The 19,207-nt window shown below is 41.0% G+C and overlaps 1 protein-coding gene across 1 annotated transcript; it reads left to right on the forward strand.

Annotated features, from left to right (window-relative positions):
- The first annotated feature begins 4,163 nt into the window (after positions 1 to 4,163).
- On the forward strand, positions 4,164 to 4,981 carry H1-4 (H1.4 linker histone, cluster member). The gene has a single exon (XM_051194568.1). The coding sequence runs from the start codon at positions 4,211 to 4,213 to the stop codon at positions 4,868 to 4,870; it is 660 nt and encodes a 219-aa protein (XP_051050525.1). The 5' UTR covers positions 4,164 to 4,210; the 3' UTR covers positions 4,871 to 4,981.
- Positions 4,982 to 19,207: the final 14,226 nt, after the last annotated feature.

A 19,207-nucleotide genomic window follows, 5' to 3' on the forward strand; every position in this document is an offset into this window, starting at 1 on the left:
GCTGGACCAGGTCTCCCAGTGCCAGTGAAGGGTGAGACTAGCTCACCTCAACCCTCAGGTTTCAATATACATGGTTTGCAAGGTAATGGACTTCAACACAGATCTCAGCTGCAGCATAGTCTTGGGAGACAGCATAGACCATCCACATCTGCATGGCCATAGGACACCAACATGTTCCCAGGTGTCGGTGCAGGCCACCCACATCAGCCTGTTCCTCAATGTGTTCACTTCCTCAGTCCCTGCTCTCTCCACAGCACTGCTCCGCTCCACTTCTCTCTCTACCATTTCCCACCATAGAGTTCTCTGGGAGTGGAGGGGGTGGGGGGACTGGCTGTGGTTGTCTTCTAACCAGGCCAAAAGTGCTGGGTAGCCTTTCTTGGTCTTCAGTTAATGCAAGTATCAGTCAGTGTTTGTATTCTAATAGACTCCTACTGGTTTTAATCACTTATTTAAGAACTTGTTTTGCCCAGATAGCAAATATCGTTACATTTGCAATTTAATGATGTATGAAAGACTATGTCTGCTACTCTTTCTTCCTATTTATTTCTCTTCTACCTCCTATAAGTAAGCAATCAGTTCAGTTGTTACTTTATCTTCCCTGTATTTATTCTATATGAAAAGTGACATACTTTGCCCTTCTTTCTTTATCACAGAGCTTCATGCCATGAATATCTTTTGGATTTATTTTATTACTTCAATGTATCCCCAGTAATTAAGTCAGTCCAAAGTAATTCATAGCTCAGTTGTGTATTATGACATCTTGTGAACATATCCTTGTTCATTATACCACCCTCATTCATATAGGCACAAAGGTTGTTTCTGATTTTTACAATTCCAAACACTGCCACAGTATAAAACTCACAGCTTTATTTTTTTTACTTAACCAAAAAGAAAAGTGATGCCTAAGATAATACATAAGTACTCTATTTATTATAAAACAACTCATTACAAACTCTGCCTTTAAATCATTAGACATGATAGAGTATACATAGCATATTAAAATGGCAAAGTACTCAAAATTGCAGAGCAAATGGAACTAAGCACATGCCTCCAATTTCTTTCAGCTTTTCTACAAATCACAACACTCCCAAATTCCTAGAAATAATTTTAAAAGTCAGGCAGATAGGGTTATGCCTATTACTCTAGTACATAGGAGGTTGAGACAGGAGCATTTAGAGTGAGTAAAGTCCTGAGTAAATGTTTCTTGTTTGAGATAGACATGGTTTTGTCAAAGACCAGTGTATTAACCCCATGAGGGTGGCAAAGCCTTCCTCTGGTGAGGCTCAGAGGGGGGATGGCAAAGCTTTCATCTGTTACAAGTGATGACAGAAAATGTCCACCATTACTTTCTTCCCGATGACCTGAAGACTGATCCCCTCCAGAGACTGTTCCTGCCAAGATTAACTAAACTTTCCCCCTTGACCCAGTTGTGTACCAGCTGTCAGCCGTATGCAGCTGCCCCATATTCCTAGCATGTGCTCACATCCTGCAGTTTGTCTAGTCCCACCTTTTTGCAGGTGTCATAGATAATCTTGGTCAGCTATGTGGCACACCTGGAAAAAGGGAATTGCTCCCATCAGATTGGCCCAAAGGAATGTCTGTTGGCCCTTTTCTAGATTTCTAATTGATATAGGAGGGCTCAGCCCACCATAGGCAGTGCCATCTCTAGGCAAATGGGACTGGACTATATAAGAAAGGGAGCAGAACATGAGCCAAAAAGCCAGCCAGGAAGTACTTTTCTTCAATTGGTTTATGTTCAGGCTCCTGCCTTGATTATCTCCTTGACTTCCCTGGATGATAGACTATAATCTGTCATCTGAAATAAACCCTTTCCTCAGCAAGCTGCTTTTAGTCATAGAGTTTATGACAACAGAAAGAATACTAGGACAGGCAAGCACAGATTTCCACAGAAATACTCACATAACAAGAAATAAGTTTGCCTTCAGTTTATTCCAGTTAGAGTTGCAGTGGCTCTCAGACTTTTCTGGGTAGGAGCATGTTTTAAAAAACTAAAACATTCCTATTTTGAGTCATAAAGAGAATCAATAGTCACAACCATCTGTGAAAAAAAAAGTTGGGAATTTATAGTTGAAATGCAAGAATGAAGTTTCACCCATACATGTGTAATTGTACTATAGTCAGCTTGGCTGACAGATTAATGTTAAGAGTGAAGCCTTTGATATTGTTCCTATTTCATTATTTTAAAAAGTATCAAAAATCAATTGATTTAATGTTGGGCAATCTTCATGGGCTTCTCTGTCAACTGAAGAGTTTTAGTCTCAGAAAATATGTTTTATCATAAAGGGAAGACACAGAAGACATGGATTATCTCAAAATTCAGGAAGCTTAACACCCCCCATCTTGAAGACAATAAGAAATAAAGAAACCAAAGAGAGATGTTGGAGAACAAGTATCAATATCCTACCATTTATAGCAGTGTTTTTGTTGTCACTGAAAAAGGGGTTAAATCCCCATCATTCGACATCAAACACATATACAAGTTCTCTACTCTAGTTTAGAGCTTTAATGAATACTAGACTTTGCATATATTAGTGCCCAAAATTGAGAAAATATATTATGCCATAGAAATACTGATAATATAAATCAATTTTATATAAAATTTAGCATTAAAGATAATACTACAGAATTTTTTTTGGTGCTTCATTGGCAGTGTGTTGAACTTCTGTGTTCCCTTTATCAGAACTGAGCATTGTTTGTGTGTGGAGCAGTTTAGAGGATTGGAATTGATATTGTGATGGTAGCACATTATACTGTTAGCCAACATTGCATCACATGAGGATGCCTTATAATTTCTGAAGACAATTTCAACTGAACTTCACAGAAATAACCATTGTCATTGGGCGTGCATGGTTGTGAAGTTTCTTTGGTTGAACATCTGAACCCACTCTTTGAACGTCTTTCAGGCATGTCTTCAGAAGACAATGGTACTGTTTCGATGCCTTTTCAAAGTTAATTCTAAGATCGCCATATACCCTCATTCACCTTGCATGTAACTAACATTCTAGGAGGTCTGGGAAACATCAGTCCAATGTTCTCATGAGGACTATCCATATATGGAGAACAGCTGTTCAATAACAGGTTTAGATTTCTCTAATGATGGGAATACTGATGCTCTAAGCTACACTTTCCGGTTTTTTTTTTTTTCTCTTGATCAATGGTTCAGTTTCGGTTCTATCTAATTTTAATATAGCATAGCACAATTTAGTCCGAAAACATATTCCAGAAGAACTATGCAAGACCCAAAAGAAATTCCTCAAAATAAAACTCACCTCCACCTCCAAAGACTTCGAGAACACCATTTATATGCTATTGGAAATTAGTCATTTCTATGTCTACACCAGCAGTCTGTTTTGGAGTCTTCCCCACCCCTATATTCTGAATTTAAAGTACCTCACCCTAAAGGAGTAGTTGTCCAGACAGATAGAAAAGAAACAGCCCCGCCCCCAACCCTTGGGAGCAGAAAGAAAAGAATTATCCTAAAAAATTATTTAAAAACTTAGGTGGAGCGGGCAGAAATAAAACCATAGATGCATAGTCTCATGGCCTAGGAGAGCGGAATTTAACTCAAAATGATAAATAATCTGCTAAGCATTCAACTAAACCAGTTTGATGAACTCAAATGCCCTCGGCTCAATAGGCAGGACTCTCGGAGGAGCCTGTGTTACTTCCCTCACTTAAGTGCAGATTTATAATAAAAATCTTAATGCCAGTGGCATGGTTTTTGGCCACATAAGAAGCTAACCACTTGGAGAATCGTCTTTAATGGGTCAGAAAACGGTACAGTCTAAGATCAGTTTATAATTTACGAAGAAAATAGAAAGTTTTGTTTCTCTGAGTTGAAATTTGCTGAGCACCGCGGGAAATATTGCAAGTTTTTGACAGAAGGTTTGATGCTTTGCTGACAATTTGAGATGTGCATGAAGCCCGAGACTTCGGGGATCATTATTTGAGAAAAATCGAGCAATTCGATGTAGGGAATTTTGACATTTTTGGCTTTTTTTGAGGTGTAACAAACACAACTCTGCATCCGAGAGGACACTCCGCGGCTGCCAGCGAGGCGGGCTGGACAGCGCACCAATCACGACGCAGCTCCGCCCTATATAAACGGGCGGGCGCAGCGCCGCGGCCCGAGTCCCGGCCAGTTCTTCAGCTTCCGGCTCGAGTCCTCTCTTCTCACACACGCTTCGCAATGTCCGAGACAGCGCCTGCCGCGCCCGCTGCACCGGCCCCCGCCGAGAAGACACCGGTCAAGAAGAAGGCCCGTAAGGCCGCAGGTGGCGCGAAACGAAAGGCATCCGGACCCCCGGTGTCCGAGCTCATCACCAAGGCTGTGGCTGCCTCTAAAGAGCGCAGCGGCGTGTCCCTGGCTGCGCTCAAGAAGGCGTTGGCGGCCGCCGGCTACGATGTGGAGAAGAACAACAGCCGCATCAAGCTGGGGCTCAAGAGCCTGGTGAGCAAGGGCACCCTGGTGCAGACCAAGGGCACCGGCGCCTCCGGCTCCTTCAAGCTCAACAAGAAGGCGGCTTCTGGCGAGGCCAAGCCCAAAGCCAAGAAGGCGGGCGCGGCCAAGGCAAAGAAGCCCGCGGGCGCAGCCAAGAAGCCCAAGAAAGCTGCGGGGACAGCCACCCCCAAGAAAGCCGCCAAGAAGACCCCAAAGAAGGCGAAGAAGCCAGCTGCCGCTGCAGGAACCAAAAAAGCTAAGAGCCCGAAAAAGGCGAAAGCAGCTAAGCCCAAGAAGGCTCCCAAGAGCCCTGCCAAGGCGAAAGCGGTGAAGCCCAAGGCGGCCAAACCAAAGACCGCCAAGCCTAAGGCAGCTAAGCCAAAGAAAACCGCAGCCAAGAAAAAATAAATTTTCTTTTGGCCAACTGCTTAGAAGCCCAACAACCCAAAGGCTCTTTTCAGAGCCACCCACAAATCTCAGTAAAAGAGCTGTTGCGCATTTGGAGGGGGCGTGGCTAGAGTGGGGACGCCAGAGAGTGGGCTGTGCTTAGCCGGAGTAGAAGGCGGAGGGTGGTATTTGGGCGTACAGAGTTATAAGTGGGGTTTGGGGTTAATTAGCAAAGCATCCTTCTAATCAAGTAGCAGATATTTCCTGCCTAGTCCGTACGTAATTCATTTCATAGACGAGTATACGTAGTAAAATGCAGACTTAAATGAGCGCTAGACAAATAGAATGAAATGATTCAATCCCAGATGCCACGCTAATATGCAGTAAACTTTAATGGAGAATTAGGCTGCTGGGTCGTTAGCATTAAAAGGCAGTTCAGCGCACATGAAGCTAGACAAAGAACCTGGCAAGTGCCACCTAAATTTCTTATCAGTTCTCACTGGTGAGTCACCCACACTGAGACAGCTTACCCTTAAAAACTATATTCCCCACGTTTAACAGCGATCATACTTAAAAAGGTTAGCTATAGCAGATGTGCGCAATTCAGTTTATACTTCCTGATTGGTGAACGTGAAGTGACAAGACAGCCAATGAAACAGTAGACTTTCAAGTGTCGTTTACGTTCCTGTTCGTGACGAAACACTAAAACTAATCCAATCGTAAAGGAAATCTTATTAACCTCATTTGAATACTGCGTAAAGTAAACGATTGTGGTGTAAGCGGTGGCAGGGTGGTTACTTTTTCACATGTTTGGTGCACCTCATACAGGGAGTTAAAATTTTGTATAATGCCTGAGCCGGCTAAGTCTGCGCCTGCTCCAAGAAGGACTGTCACCAAGGCGCAGGACGGCAAGAAGCGTCAACTCAGCCGCAAGGAGAGTTACTCTGTGTGTTAAGTACAAGGTGCTGAAGCAGGTGTGCCCGATACAGGCATGGACAGCCTGAGATGAGTCGCTCCGCACTACAAAAAGCCACATCTTAGTATATCCAGGTGGCCATTCGCCTGCGTGGCCCAGGGAGTTGGACAAGCACTAAGGCCGTCACCAAATAAACGAGCCAAGTAGGCATTTTCACTCTTGATTTCAGACTCCAGGGCTGTGCATCCTTTCAACAAATAAGTTGTAGTTTCAAGTATCCTCAAATTTAAAACTGTTTTCCCCCTAAGTCTGTTGTGCAGGTGGTCAAGATGTCTAGCCCAAGTTAGTCTGAAATTCCCAGTTCTTTCCAAGTGAGAATTATATGCTGAACCACCACGCCTGTATTCTCATGCTACTTCTGTTTGTGAGAAATCCGTGGTGCCCTGGAAATTCGGAAAATGGCAATAGCTCCCAGGAACTGCACATTTACTAGCACATACAAGGTCTATATAGTTAATTTCGCAGTCACTTAATTACTAGTGTTAAATTAACTAAAGGCGTCGTTTTAAGAATGCAGCTCTCTGTTCTGGTGCATGTGTCCAAGTTGCTTTTCTAGAGACTGAATTGACTTTAGATTCCCAAGATTGCTCTCTCTAAGCACAGATGAGCAGAGTCAATTTCATTTCACTTGGAGAATTTTCTTTCTTTTTCTGCCCAGACTGTTCCCTTCTATAAGGTATGTGTTGCTGAAAAGGTATCTAAGACAAGAGTTTCCACAGAAATGTGGACATTTGGGGATGCTTGCTTTGCAAGTGAGCCAGTTTTGGTTTGACTGGATTTACCACTGACAGATTAGGCTCTGACAAAAGGGAGAACAATCCGAATGTTCAGGTTCTGTTACTGTATCTTTTTTCTGAGACAAGGTTTCTCTGTGTAGCTTCCTTAGGCTGTCCTGGAACTAGCTCTTGTAGGTCATGTCTGGAAATCACAGAGACCGGCCTGCCACTACCTCCCAACTGCTGGGATTAAAAGTGTGACCCACCAGTACCCAGCCCTGTTACTGTATTTTAGGTTATTTAGTTCAATGATTTTGACCAGCACTGTTTCAACAAATATGTTCTCTGGGTGCCTGGTATCTGGATGTGATACCTGCTGATACCTAAGAGGCAAGAAGCAGGCTGAAGCCAGAAAGAGGAAAACCCAGGTCTACCAGGTAAAGTTGTTTGTTCACAAAACAGACTGACATCTTGAAGGTAGAGGAGAGATGATAGAGAAAGTAAATCAAGGAAATACAAAGGTGTCAGAAGGGACAGGGCTAGGAAAAAAAGCAAATACATGTCAGGATGAATTTGAAATGAGTTTGGCGTGATGGAGGAAGTAGTGAATTTAGAAACTTCTCACACACTCATGAGTAGGTTCATATTGTGGGATCAGATTTTTGTATAATATGTTAAGTTTGATACCTGTATGGATAAATAAAAAATCCTGATGATTTCCTTTCAGATCATAGGATGCTGGTTAGCTCCAGGGACTTCCCTGTGTGAAACTCCAAGAGCTACAGATGACTTTTGCACAGCCTAAACTTGGGTACTTAAGTTGCTACATGGAGCTGGGCCATTAAGTGGACCCTTAATCAGAACCTTAAGCAGGTGATGCTGAGACACCAGACACAAGGTCTTTCCTAGGCAGAGGATGAACTGGAAATCCATACTACTGTCCAGTGCAGGTCAGAAAAGCCCAAACTCTGAACTTGGGCTTGTTTATTTCTAGCATTCAGACCAACAGATGGAAGTAGCTAAACTGAGGATTTAATTCAGGTTTTGCTAAGGTATTTTGTATCTTGGACCAACAGGTAAATCTGGTACTAATTGTTACTGTGCAGTCTTAGAACTGTGCATCAATGAATGTTAGAAATCATGGCTGAATTTTTTCCTAGGGTTGATGGATTTCTCAATACTAAAAGAAATAAATGAAAAATATTACAAAATGGTCTTCATATCATGTTGAGTCAAACTATAAGCTCTTAACAAATATAATTTGTATTGTCTGGGGGCCCTCACCTGGCCTCCTCGGGAACCAGGCACACATACAATACATATAAATGCAGGTAAAACACTCTACACATAAAACAAAAATAAATAGATCTCACTTAGTGGAGCCCATTCTGTATGGAGAGATACCTTGCTCAGCCTAGACTTAGGGGTGGGGGATGGGGTGCCATTGTCCTGCCTCAATGAGATGATGGAACAAACTTAGTAGACTTCCTTACCCTCTCCAAAGAGCAGGTGGGAGGTGGGGTTGGGGAAGTGGGGAGAGCATGAGGAGAGGAGGGAGGGGAAACTGGGATTGGAATGTAAAAAGTAGATTAATAAATTAATAAATAGATCTCTGAAAAAGAAAGGAAGGAAGGAAGCCCTGGAGTGTGGTGGCACACACCTTTAATCCAGCACTCACAAGGCAGAAGCGAGCAGATATCTGTGAGCTTGAGGTCTACCTGGTCTACATGTCAAGTTTCAGACCAGCAATAACTACACAGTGAGACCATGCCTCAAAAAAAGAAAAGAAAGCCTAATAGCCATCATTGTCTTTGAAGTTCCTTTCCATAATAATCACTTGGGGGCTTATGAATTGTAACATTTCCTTGTGTATGTGTGGACTATTTATTGAGTTGTGGTTTCTTTCCAACTCTTCATTTTCACTTAATAGTTATTTACAGATTTCATCCATTCTGTTTCTGGCATCTCCTGAAATGCACCCTTCCCTCTTTTAACCTGTTTACAGAAGAATAGGTTGAGTTCCTAATGTTGATTCATGCTTACATTCATAAGACATTTATTTTTTGTTCATGATGTGCTATTAAATTAAAATATGCCTGGATCGATTTTGTCAATATTTTACATTTTTTCCAACATGTTCACATATGACTCATTCTGTTAAATTCTCCTTGAGATCTACCTTCCCTAGGTTTTGCCATTAAGATTGTGGTAGCTTTATAATTGTGTTTATCTATTGCTATGTTTAGAAAAAGAAGTCCCAAATCCAAGTATGCAAATCAATGAGTATCTTACATTATCTCCTGTGGGTCAAAAATTAAGTGGGAGATTAAAACTCAAGAATTTTTCTTAAGGTTAAAATCAGATGAAATCATGGCTGTGGTCATCCAAGAGCTTTGAAATATTTGAATATTCCAAAGAGCTTCAGCATTTGCTACACAGAGCCCTTCTGAAACCTCATTAGCCATCTTCAAAACAAGGAATCCCAGCATGGGAGGCTGAAAGAAGAAGATTGCTGGTAATCCCAGCCTGGTCTACATAAGACAGCCTTGTCTCAGAAAAAGAAATGGGGGTGGGGGAAGAGGCCCCCCCCCAAGGTGATTCTTGCCTTTAATTCCAGCATTGGGGAGGTAGAGGTAGGCAGATCTCTGTGAGTTCTCGGCCAACCAGGTCTACATAGTGACACCCTGTCTGGAAGAAAGAAAGAAAGAAAGAAAGAAAGAAAGAAAGAAAGAAAGAAAGAAAGAAAGAAGAGAGGAGGGGGAAGGAAAGAGGGAGAAAGAGATGGGAGAGGTATTGTTAGTTGCTAGTGAGTGGATAACAGAAAGAAGAAGAGTGAAATTAGCAACACTTTGATCAATTAGGTTGTAGCTCAGTTTCTAGTTTACATGCATGAAACCCTGAGTTTGACTCCTGGCATTGTATAAATGGAGCAGAGTAATGGATACTGCAATATGCCCTCCACACAGAGTTCAAAGGTAGTCTACTCTGTCTTAAAAAAAAAAAAAAAAAAAAAAGAGTTAACTCATTTGAGAAACTGCAAACTATAGAGCAAATGTGTGAAGAATGATGATTGTCAGAATTGTCTAACAAATAGGCTTGGCCACTTTGTGCTTAAGAAATAAATGGGAGTTAAAGCAAAAATATATATACTTGTAATATACTTGTAAGACAATTAAATCTCAGTCCTGTAGGGTATGAAATGATGAAATATGAAAATAATCTGGATTAACAAATTAATGGATCTTAAACTTAAGCATAAAGTTTCTGGCATGTGGTACACACCTCCAATTCCAGCACTTGGAAGGCAAAGACAGGCAAAGGAACATGAGTTCGAGGCCAGCTCTAGTCTATAGAGGGAGTTCCAAGACAGCCAGGGAAATCATAACAAGAAAAAAAAACAAAGCTAAATACAGAGTCAAATTAATATGTAAAGTCTAAGACTACTGCTTGACACCGTTTTAAGTATAATACTGAAAAATATAAGAAATCAGATTAAGAATTGGAAGAAGAAACAAAATAGAAGATTTATTCCTGAAGAATTACAAAGCAATGACCTGCGATCTCCACCCTTGTGAGGTGAAGGCAGGGGAATCAGGAACTCGGGGTCACACTAAACAACATCAAAAGTTGGAATTCAAGGAGAACTTGAACTACATAGTGAGTACATAGCCAAATCCTATCTCAAATAAATAAATAAGCTATTGTACACAAAGTTGTAGAATACTACAACAAAATAACGCATTAAAATCAGCGGAGACAAAGTGCTGAATGGAAGTTGCTTTCAAGCACACTGTCTTCTCTGAGCAATGGAGCAATGATGTAAAACAACATGATATGCTGTTCTGAAGAAAGTAAGAGTGTAGTTTGCCAGAGCTTTGATGTCCCTCTGGTATTCTTCATGGGAGAGGAGCATGTGTTTGCCATGTAGGTATTTATCTCCTATGCATTGAGATACACAGCGACACCCTCCTTCAGCAGGAGAGACAATCAAATAGCCTCACTTCAGATTCAAATCTCTGTGTTTGGACTATACAAGTCAAAGCAGTGATTAAAGGATATGATTTGAAACATGGGTAGCCAGGTAGCTCACTGCCAGGCCTAGGATCAAGAGATGTTGCTGTGGGTCTAGAACTAACCCCTCACCAACACTGACCCAGATGTCCTTCTCAGCTCATGTAGTTGGGGACTGTCTCCAGCTAAAAGGATGAAATGGACCACATGATCTTCCCTGGGAAGCTAGAGTGTGACAAGATCTTCCCTGGACTTTGAGAAATAAGAAATACAGAAGGATGCCAAAGAGACTCGAATCTTAACTACTACACCATGCTGTCACTCTCATGCATGGATCTGAGGGAAGTCTCCTGAGTATGAGATGATGCTGTAATGACAAACATCCAATAAAATAAGTTACCTAATGTGAAATGCAAAATAAATAGATGAATAAATAAATAAAACAAATTAAAGAAAATTAATAAAATAAATAAAATAAAATGTTCAAATGAGAATCATACCAGAATGTAATTTTAGACACTCTGGCACTAGGGAGGAACAGTTTCTGTGAACTGAACCTCAAACTTCCATTCAGAAGTACATTTATTGATTGAACACAAAGGTTGACTTTGGGGTACAACAAGTCCCTTATACCAAAGCCACTTTAATCTATCTGTTCTCTGAAGGAATCATCACATCCTTATTGTCTACTGTTTGCTGTATCATTCAAGACCTCCAAGAGTGCCTTGATAGTTTTGTGACCAAAGTCATGCAATGGATGGAGAATTCCTTTAGAAACAACTCTATAAATCACAGAAAACAATCACTGTTCTCTACTATGATTTCTTCAAGGTCTAGATACCTTCAACAAACACTGATACATTACACTATTACCCAAGAAGCTTTGAGAAACAACTGTTACATTCTAACCTTTACCCTAGATACAATGACTCTATTAGATTGTCACTACAAAGATACATATGGACAACCCAGGAAAACCCCTAGGATCTTACAATAAGGCTTTTTCTCGGCCTCAGACCCGCGCACAGGAGTGCCTGCTTACACTGCTCAACTTTAGTTTCTTCCTGGTCAGATACAGATGCGGCTTTGATAGTGTTTCCACCACAAGTGACACTAGTAGACTGTCCAGAACAAATCAGAGTTACTAGGAAATAAAATATTCTTTAAAGATATGATAGTTTGAACAAGAATGCCATCCATAGCATCTTATTCAGTCCCTAGGTGGTGGACCTGTTCTGGAAGACTCAGGAAGTGTGCCCTTGTTGAAGGAAGTATGTCACTGGAGGTAGAATTTGAGGTTTCAAAACACTCCAGCCATGTCCTCTTGCTTGTAACTCCAGTTAGCCTCTTGCTTGTAAACTCTCAACTCTCTTGCCACTATGCCTTTACTCCACCATCATGGACTCTCTAACCCTTGAGTTTTGAGATAAGTTGACTAGTTAAAATGTTTCCAAACCTGGGAAACTTTCTGATCAGATGTAACATGTCCTATTGTGCCCCCATTTTTTTATCTTCCTCTACTCCCATTCATTTAATTCCCTGCCAGTGTATGTTGACTGATTGCCTACATTTCCCATCACCAAGACTGCACAGGAGAAAAAAGGCCACAAGGAAAGGGACAACTGTTGTTTGTTTGTTTGTTTGTTTGTTTTTCAAGACAGAGTCTCTCTAAGTAGCCTCAGCTGTCCTGGAAGTTGCTCTGACAAGGTTGGCCTCAAACTCACAGATATCTTCCTGCCTTTGCCTCCCAAGTGCTGGGATTAAAGGCATGTACCTCCACTGCCCAGTTCATCCTGTCTCTTTAATAGTCAAGGCTCTTCTATACATGTAGACTCAAGTATTTGTAGAATAACTTAGTTAATGCATTTTACATGCCTGTGGATAGCAGAGGATCAACATGAACTATTAAAATGGTTTCATTGTATGAGAATTAAATTGGTGCCCACATCAAAGTGACAGGTTGGTGGAAAGTGTCACCATCACAGTGTTAGGTGTTTCCTTCCATTTGGGGTCCAGGTGAGGGTAGTGCCCCTATCATAGGTCTGTGGAATGAAATGAATCTTGGGGCCTGGCTTTTCTGGTTTGGTTTAATATCCCCATGTACTCATATATAACCAACCTACTGTACTAGATTTGTAGGTAGAAGCTGTTCACTCTTAGGAGTAAGCTGGTTGTCTATCCTTGCCTCTTGGGTGCTACTGGACAGGTAGTGTCATTCATTTCCTCATATGTCCAACATGAAGCAATCATCCAGTCTTTGTATTTGTACTCAATTCAAAATGGAGTCACTAAGGGCAAGACACATCCTGAGAGCTACTGTTTTACACAAAGTGCAGAGCAAGGCACTGCCTGACCTAAACAAGGGCCCACATCTATTATGCACAGGTAATAGCATGAGCACCTACAATGCTTGTTAAAGTTCACAAAAGCATTTTACATTCTCCCAAAATATAAATAAAGGGAAGGGCTGGAGAGATGATTCAGAGATCAAAAGCTCCTCTTGAAGAGGACCCGGGTTCTATTCCCAAATCCTGCATGGGGGTCCACGACCATCTGTAATTCCAGTTGAAGGTGATCTGACACCCTCTTCTGGCTTTTGTGGAAAGATGGCACACAAATGGCATATGTACATAATGCTGGCAAAATACTCATGAATGTAAAATAAAAGTTAATTTAAAAAATAAGAAGGGAAAATTTTAAATTTAGGTCAAAGAAGTTTAGGTCAACAAAAATATTCTAATAGATGTATTGATCTTTCTTTAAATTTAGTACCATATTATTCTTAATACGTGAGGGAGTCACAAAGGCAAAAGGGCCTAGGGGTCTACCAGACACTCCTTTTGTGTTTTCCAATATCCTATAGTGAAGTGGCAGAGAGAACAATGATCCAATCTGATTAGCTCTAGAGGCCTTATCACAATCATTACAGTGAAGGCATCATCACTTGGTAACCCTAAGGATGTGGTTCTCAAATGCTGTGATGCTTTAATACAGTTCCTAATGTTGATGTGACCCCCCCACCATCAAACTATTTCCATTGCTACTCAGTAAGTATAATTATGCTACTACTATGAGTCATAATGTAAACATTTGATATGCAGGATATCTGATATTTGATCCCCCAAAGGGGTCAAAACCCACAGGTTGAGAACCTTAGGGCCTGAGGAATTAATCCAAATAATGGGTTAAAACAAACAAACAAACAAGAACAATGAAAAATAAACAAATAAATGAATAAAAATGAGAGAAAAAAAAAAAAACCTCTAGGGTTGGCAAGATGACTCGACAGACGGAAGTGGTTTCCCACCAAGCTTGGCTACTGAAGTTGGACCCGTATAGTGGAAAGAGAAAGCCAACAGCTGAAGGTTGTCCTCTAATCTCCACCCAAACACACTGAATTAGTGAATGTAATTAAAAAAACAAAAAGGTTCACACAAACTAAGGAAATTTCCCCTTTTCTCCCTGTAGGCACCCACTAGCATCTATGATGTCAGGTGACTCTCACCCTATATTTCCACAGCCACTCAACTGCCTCACCCCCATTAGGAATGTTGTAGTTCAGCTTTTTGCTCACAGCACAGCATGACCATCCTGTCCATTATGAAGCACAGGCAACCTTGACCCAGAAGTCATGATAACAAACTAAACATCACAATCATAACTAGGTCTATGGTAATGAGATTGTGTGAACTCCCTAGTTTAGGGGGAGGTTAGTGGGAGGTGACCTGTCCCTCATATGAAAATGCAGCCACCTCTCCTACGTGCTTCCCAGAGTGCATAGGAGATAGACAGAAGAAACTCCATAATGGTGGATGACCTCACCTGTAAGCATCTTCTCACTCATGTTCCGTACCTGATTCTAGCAACTCATTGTTTCATTAACCTGTGTAATCAAGCCCAATGGGTTCACATTTGTATCAGAGTAAAGCCAAAATAGGCAAAGTCGGGAATAAAGAGTGAAGAAAAGTTTATCTACAGTAGGCAGGGAGAACAAAGAAATCATTCCCTGAGCAATGACTTCTCCAAATCAGGGAAGCATGGGGAGTTTGTTCAAGGAGCATATATATGTCTATATAGGGGTTGGCCCACTCCTGAGCATGTTCAATTTAAGGGCCTAGCAATTAAAGTGATGTACAAGAATGCTTCTGGGCATGCTCAGTTTGCACCACAAAGTTTTAGAAGAAAATAAAAGCTAGGACACCGGAGGTGGATTAAAACACAAATGTATGTAGTTACAGGTGCCCATCTCACTTAATGACTAACAGTGATATGGTCACATAAACCAAGACAATCCCCACCCACCTTCTTTCTTTTGCTTTTTTCTTTCATTTTATGTGTATCTGTACTTGTCTGCTGGATGTTTACTTTAGGATCATTTCTGCTTGCTCCTTTCCAGATACCCTTGAGCATCACTTGCTCCTTACTATATTTATTTCCCCCTTTTTATTTACTGAAACCCCCAAACAATTCATTGTTTTATAGCTTCTATCACAGTATTTCAACTTCTGAAATTCTTTGCTTAATTAAGAATCTGTGATGACTGATGGCTGCTCCAAGTTGCCTGTTTTTCTCTTTGACATCATGACATTTATTTATAATCTTATATTTGAACATACTAAGTCCTTGATGGTGACTTTGCCTCACAAAAGGCATATAATAAACAATAGCTTAATAAACGACTTTGGAAGACCTCTTGCCCAAGTAAAGATCACTTAGAAACATGCACGATAGCCTCAGAAGATGTTTTGCCTTTTAAAGCGCTAGATGGCGCTGAGAGACTGCATAATTTTTAATTCCAGTTCACTTGAAAACACATTAATTTGAGGGCCCAGTTTCTTCCTTCACCATATGTCAGTTTTGTAGACAGATTCTGCGGGATACTGTTTTTAGTTTCTGTTTTTGTTGCTGTCGTCTTGAATTTATCCTTGGTCAAAATCTAAGCACCTTCATTCTGTAAAAGAACGTGCAACTCTTTACTCCAAGAGGCAGATAAGAACTCCCAAATCTCAGATCCGATCTTGGCATTTACCCAATGAACATCTCTAGTCAGTATGTTCATTACCCTGTTTAAGGTCTTAGGTCTGTATTGTTCTGTGGAGTTTAGAGAGCTTTTCCATGGTTTTTTGTTGTTGTTTTGTTTTGTTTTGTTTTGTTGTTGCTGCTGTTGTTTTTGGGAGTTGTTTTTGTTTGTGTTTGGTTGGTTGGTTTGGGTTTTTGAGACTGGGTTTCTCTGTATTGCTTTGGAGGTTGTCCTGGAATTCACTCTGTAGACCAGGCTGGCCTCGAACTCACAGAGATCTGCATGCTTCTGCTTCCTGAGTGCTGGGATTAAACCAATGCCCAACTGTACTTTCTTTTTTTTAAGCAAGCAAGGATAGACTCATGTGTAAGGTAAGTTTCTCTAGTCATTAGGGGCCTACATGTTTTGCTTAGAGAAGATTTTCAGTGTCAGATCTTTGTCTTCAAAAAAGAAAAAGAAGAAAAAAACAAAATCCTTCACTAACACATTGAGCCTTAGTCTTTTGTTGTTATGTAGCATTCTCCGGGAAACATTACCCAGGTGTATTTTTCCATCATTACTGTTTAAATCCATGCATGATTTGTTTTCAGGCTAATATACTTATATATTTATGTTACATGCATTTGTATAATACTTAGTACATAATTAACATACATGTGGGTCCCTTACTTTAAAAATCATTATAGAATACTATACATATTCTAGCTCTGGTACGTTTTTAGAAAGCAGAAGCAAACATAAGCTTTCCTACTCTGAGCTCACACATACATGGGAAAACCTTGGAATAAATATTTTAGTTAATACGATTTTTAAGTTTTACTTGAAGTGAAAAAAAAAAAAAAAAAAAAAAAAAAAAACAGTTTGTGGATGTGGAGAGAGACTTCACAGAGCAAACTGCACCAGAACAGTCTTATTGTGAGCATTCTGCCAACTAATCTGGTGGTGTTGGTTGACTCTGGGGTTTCCTTTTGTTTCAAGACAGAGTCTCCTGTAACCCGTGATAGCCTAGTACTCACTATGTAGCCAAAAATGACAGTGAAGCCCTCATCTGCCTGCCTCTACCACACAAGTGCTGGAAATGCAGCACATGTAACACAGAACCTGCTCCAAGTTACCTTTCAATTTACATCTTGTGGTGTAGTAACACCCTTCGGGGCACCATCTGCTGATGACCTCACCAGGGAACAAGCAATTCCCACCAGATGCTCTGCTGTCCTCATGGTGAACGACACATACTAATACACTTCAGTACATCTACACCACACTAACACAATGCCAAGTGTGTTGCATAGTCACATTTTGAATGAGATTTTACTTACAGTGCCTGACAATACTGACCATGATCTGAGGTGACCCTGGGAGACATCAGCGATTAAAGGCACCCTAAATGTCTTAAAATAGCTTCCTTCAAGGAATTTGTTTCCTGAGGACAAAAACCAAATACAGACCCTCTAAATTCCTACTCTCTCCCTCACAAATAATAACATACCCATATTGCAGATGAATTTAAAGAAAATGCTTCCTAATATTAGTTAAAATCGCTCCTTCATGGAGGCCCTTGGAATTTCGGAGCCCTTCTCTCTATCTGAACATGCATATGACCTTGTGGCTTTTCAGAGTAGACTAGCTTCAAGCTAAAATGTTCCTTGGACTTCTATCCTGTCCCGCAGCATTTCACCACCCTATCCAATGTTAAGTGACTTAAAATCTACTCTGCTTTTAGTGGGAGCTATGGGAAATGAGAGTCTCTCATAGGCAAAACTGAAAGAGGGAATGGAAGCATAGAATTGGTGTTATTAAAGGTTTGCCAATAAACTTGCTTAGAAAACATTATGTTTACAGAAATTTCTATCCTGCCTGGTCCCCCAGCCATGTAGTCCCAAATAAACACACAGAGATTTATATTCATTATAAACTAGCCAATGGCTCAGGCTTCTTATTGGCTAGCTCTCTTTTAATTATTAACCCATTTCTATTAGTCTGTGTATTTCCACGTGGTCTTGGCTTACCAGAGAATGCACAGGTGTCTCCTTGACTCTGCCTACTACCTTTCTCTTTCCCTGTTTGGACTTCCCACTTGGCTAAATCCTGCCTGTCCATTGGCCGAAACAGCTTTATTTATCAACCAATAATAAAAACATTTTCACAACATACAGTAAGGCATCCCCCATGAACATTAACTTGCACAAAAGTTAAAATTTCTCTGCCAGGCAGTTTAGAGAAGATGACCCTGGCTGACAGGTGATAACTAATCCCTGCACCTGATGCTAAACCTGCACAGCAGGGGGGGGATTCTGCAGAGGGTATGGAGATTAATAACACAGGATTCTTGCTTGATATTAAGAAGGCTCTTATTAATAATTTTATTTTACTCTGGGGGCTGGCTTATATATTCTGGCACCAGATGGAGGAGGAAGAAGCAGAGGGGAGTGGTTAGTCATCTCAAGTTCCAAGGACCAGGTTAGGGCACTTTCAGGGTTGCAGAAGCCAAAAGAGCATTAGCACTTTGCATTAGAAAACATGTCTATTGTTTCCCTGTGGTTACAGCTGCCTGCCCTGAGGGCAGCAGGGGGAAGTGAATTCTTAGCCAAAGTCTTAATTCCTACACCTGGGGCAGAATTCAACAGGCAGCAGGATGACCATGGTTAGCAGCTGCCTAGGAACAGTATCCCAGGTTCATTTCTAGGAAACTATGTCAATGTTTCACATTATCCACCTCTCCATTTGTCCAAACCTTGAAATTTCATTCTGGGTAGCAAGTTTAATTGCTCAAAGTATAACCTGGGGCCTGGAAACTATATAAACTGTCAAGGATTTCTGTTCAGGGGAGTTATGCACAATTATTACAAGCCTTTTATTATAAATATCTAAGTTCTTGGAGTGATTGCTCACTGGGAAGTCATATTAACTGTACAACAGAAAAAGCAGTGCACTTCCTTCCATCTTCCCACCTCTATCACCTAACTGAAATTCTAGATGCCTGGCCCTTTTCTGATTTCCCCAAGAAAGACTTTTGCTTGGGAACCCAAGGGGAGCGGGAGGCAAACTTTTGAGTAAGAGTGTTCGAATCTATCAGTGTTCAAAGTGTAACAGGGACCCAGACCTTAGCGCAACTGACTCCATGATGGAAGTACTATTCAAGCTGTAAAACTAAGTATACAGAGAGCACCACCTGCCAAAAACTCAAAGACCTAATCCAGCAAAGTCCATAGATCTTGGAAAGTCTGTACATGTGCTAACCTTGCTTTTTGGCTTCTGTAGTTCTGCTTCCCGCTAACTGTTCTTGCTATACTGAAATATTCAACCCAGGACATGGCTTTTGTGCTTAAAAGTCCACCCTAGATGTCTTATAAACAACAGAGAGAAAGTAGCAATCATTCTGCCCTCAGTGCATCCTAAACTGACATATGAGGATGATGTAAGCATGCAAACATTGTACCTAAACTATCACACAACTGGTATGGGACATGAATGCAGATTCAATTGGCCATGTCCTGGCTTTCAGTTCTTCCCTTTAGCAAAACCTAATTCCAGGGTCCACACCCTAACTACCCATGTTCTCCTATTAAAAGAGGCTGCCAGACACTCTGTCATCAAACTGAGGTGCCTTTGGGAAACTTTGCTAGATAATCCTA

This window comes from Phodopus roborovskii, unplaced genomic scaffold (assembly GCF_943737965.1).
Source record: "Phodopus roborovskii unplaced genomic scaffold, PHOROB, whole genome shotgun sequence".
Taxonomy (NCBI): Eukaryota; Metazoa; Chordata; class Mammalia; order Rodentia; family Cricetidae; genus Phodopus; species Phodopus roborovskii.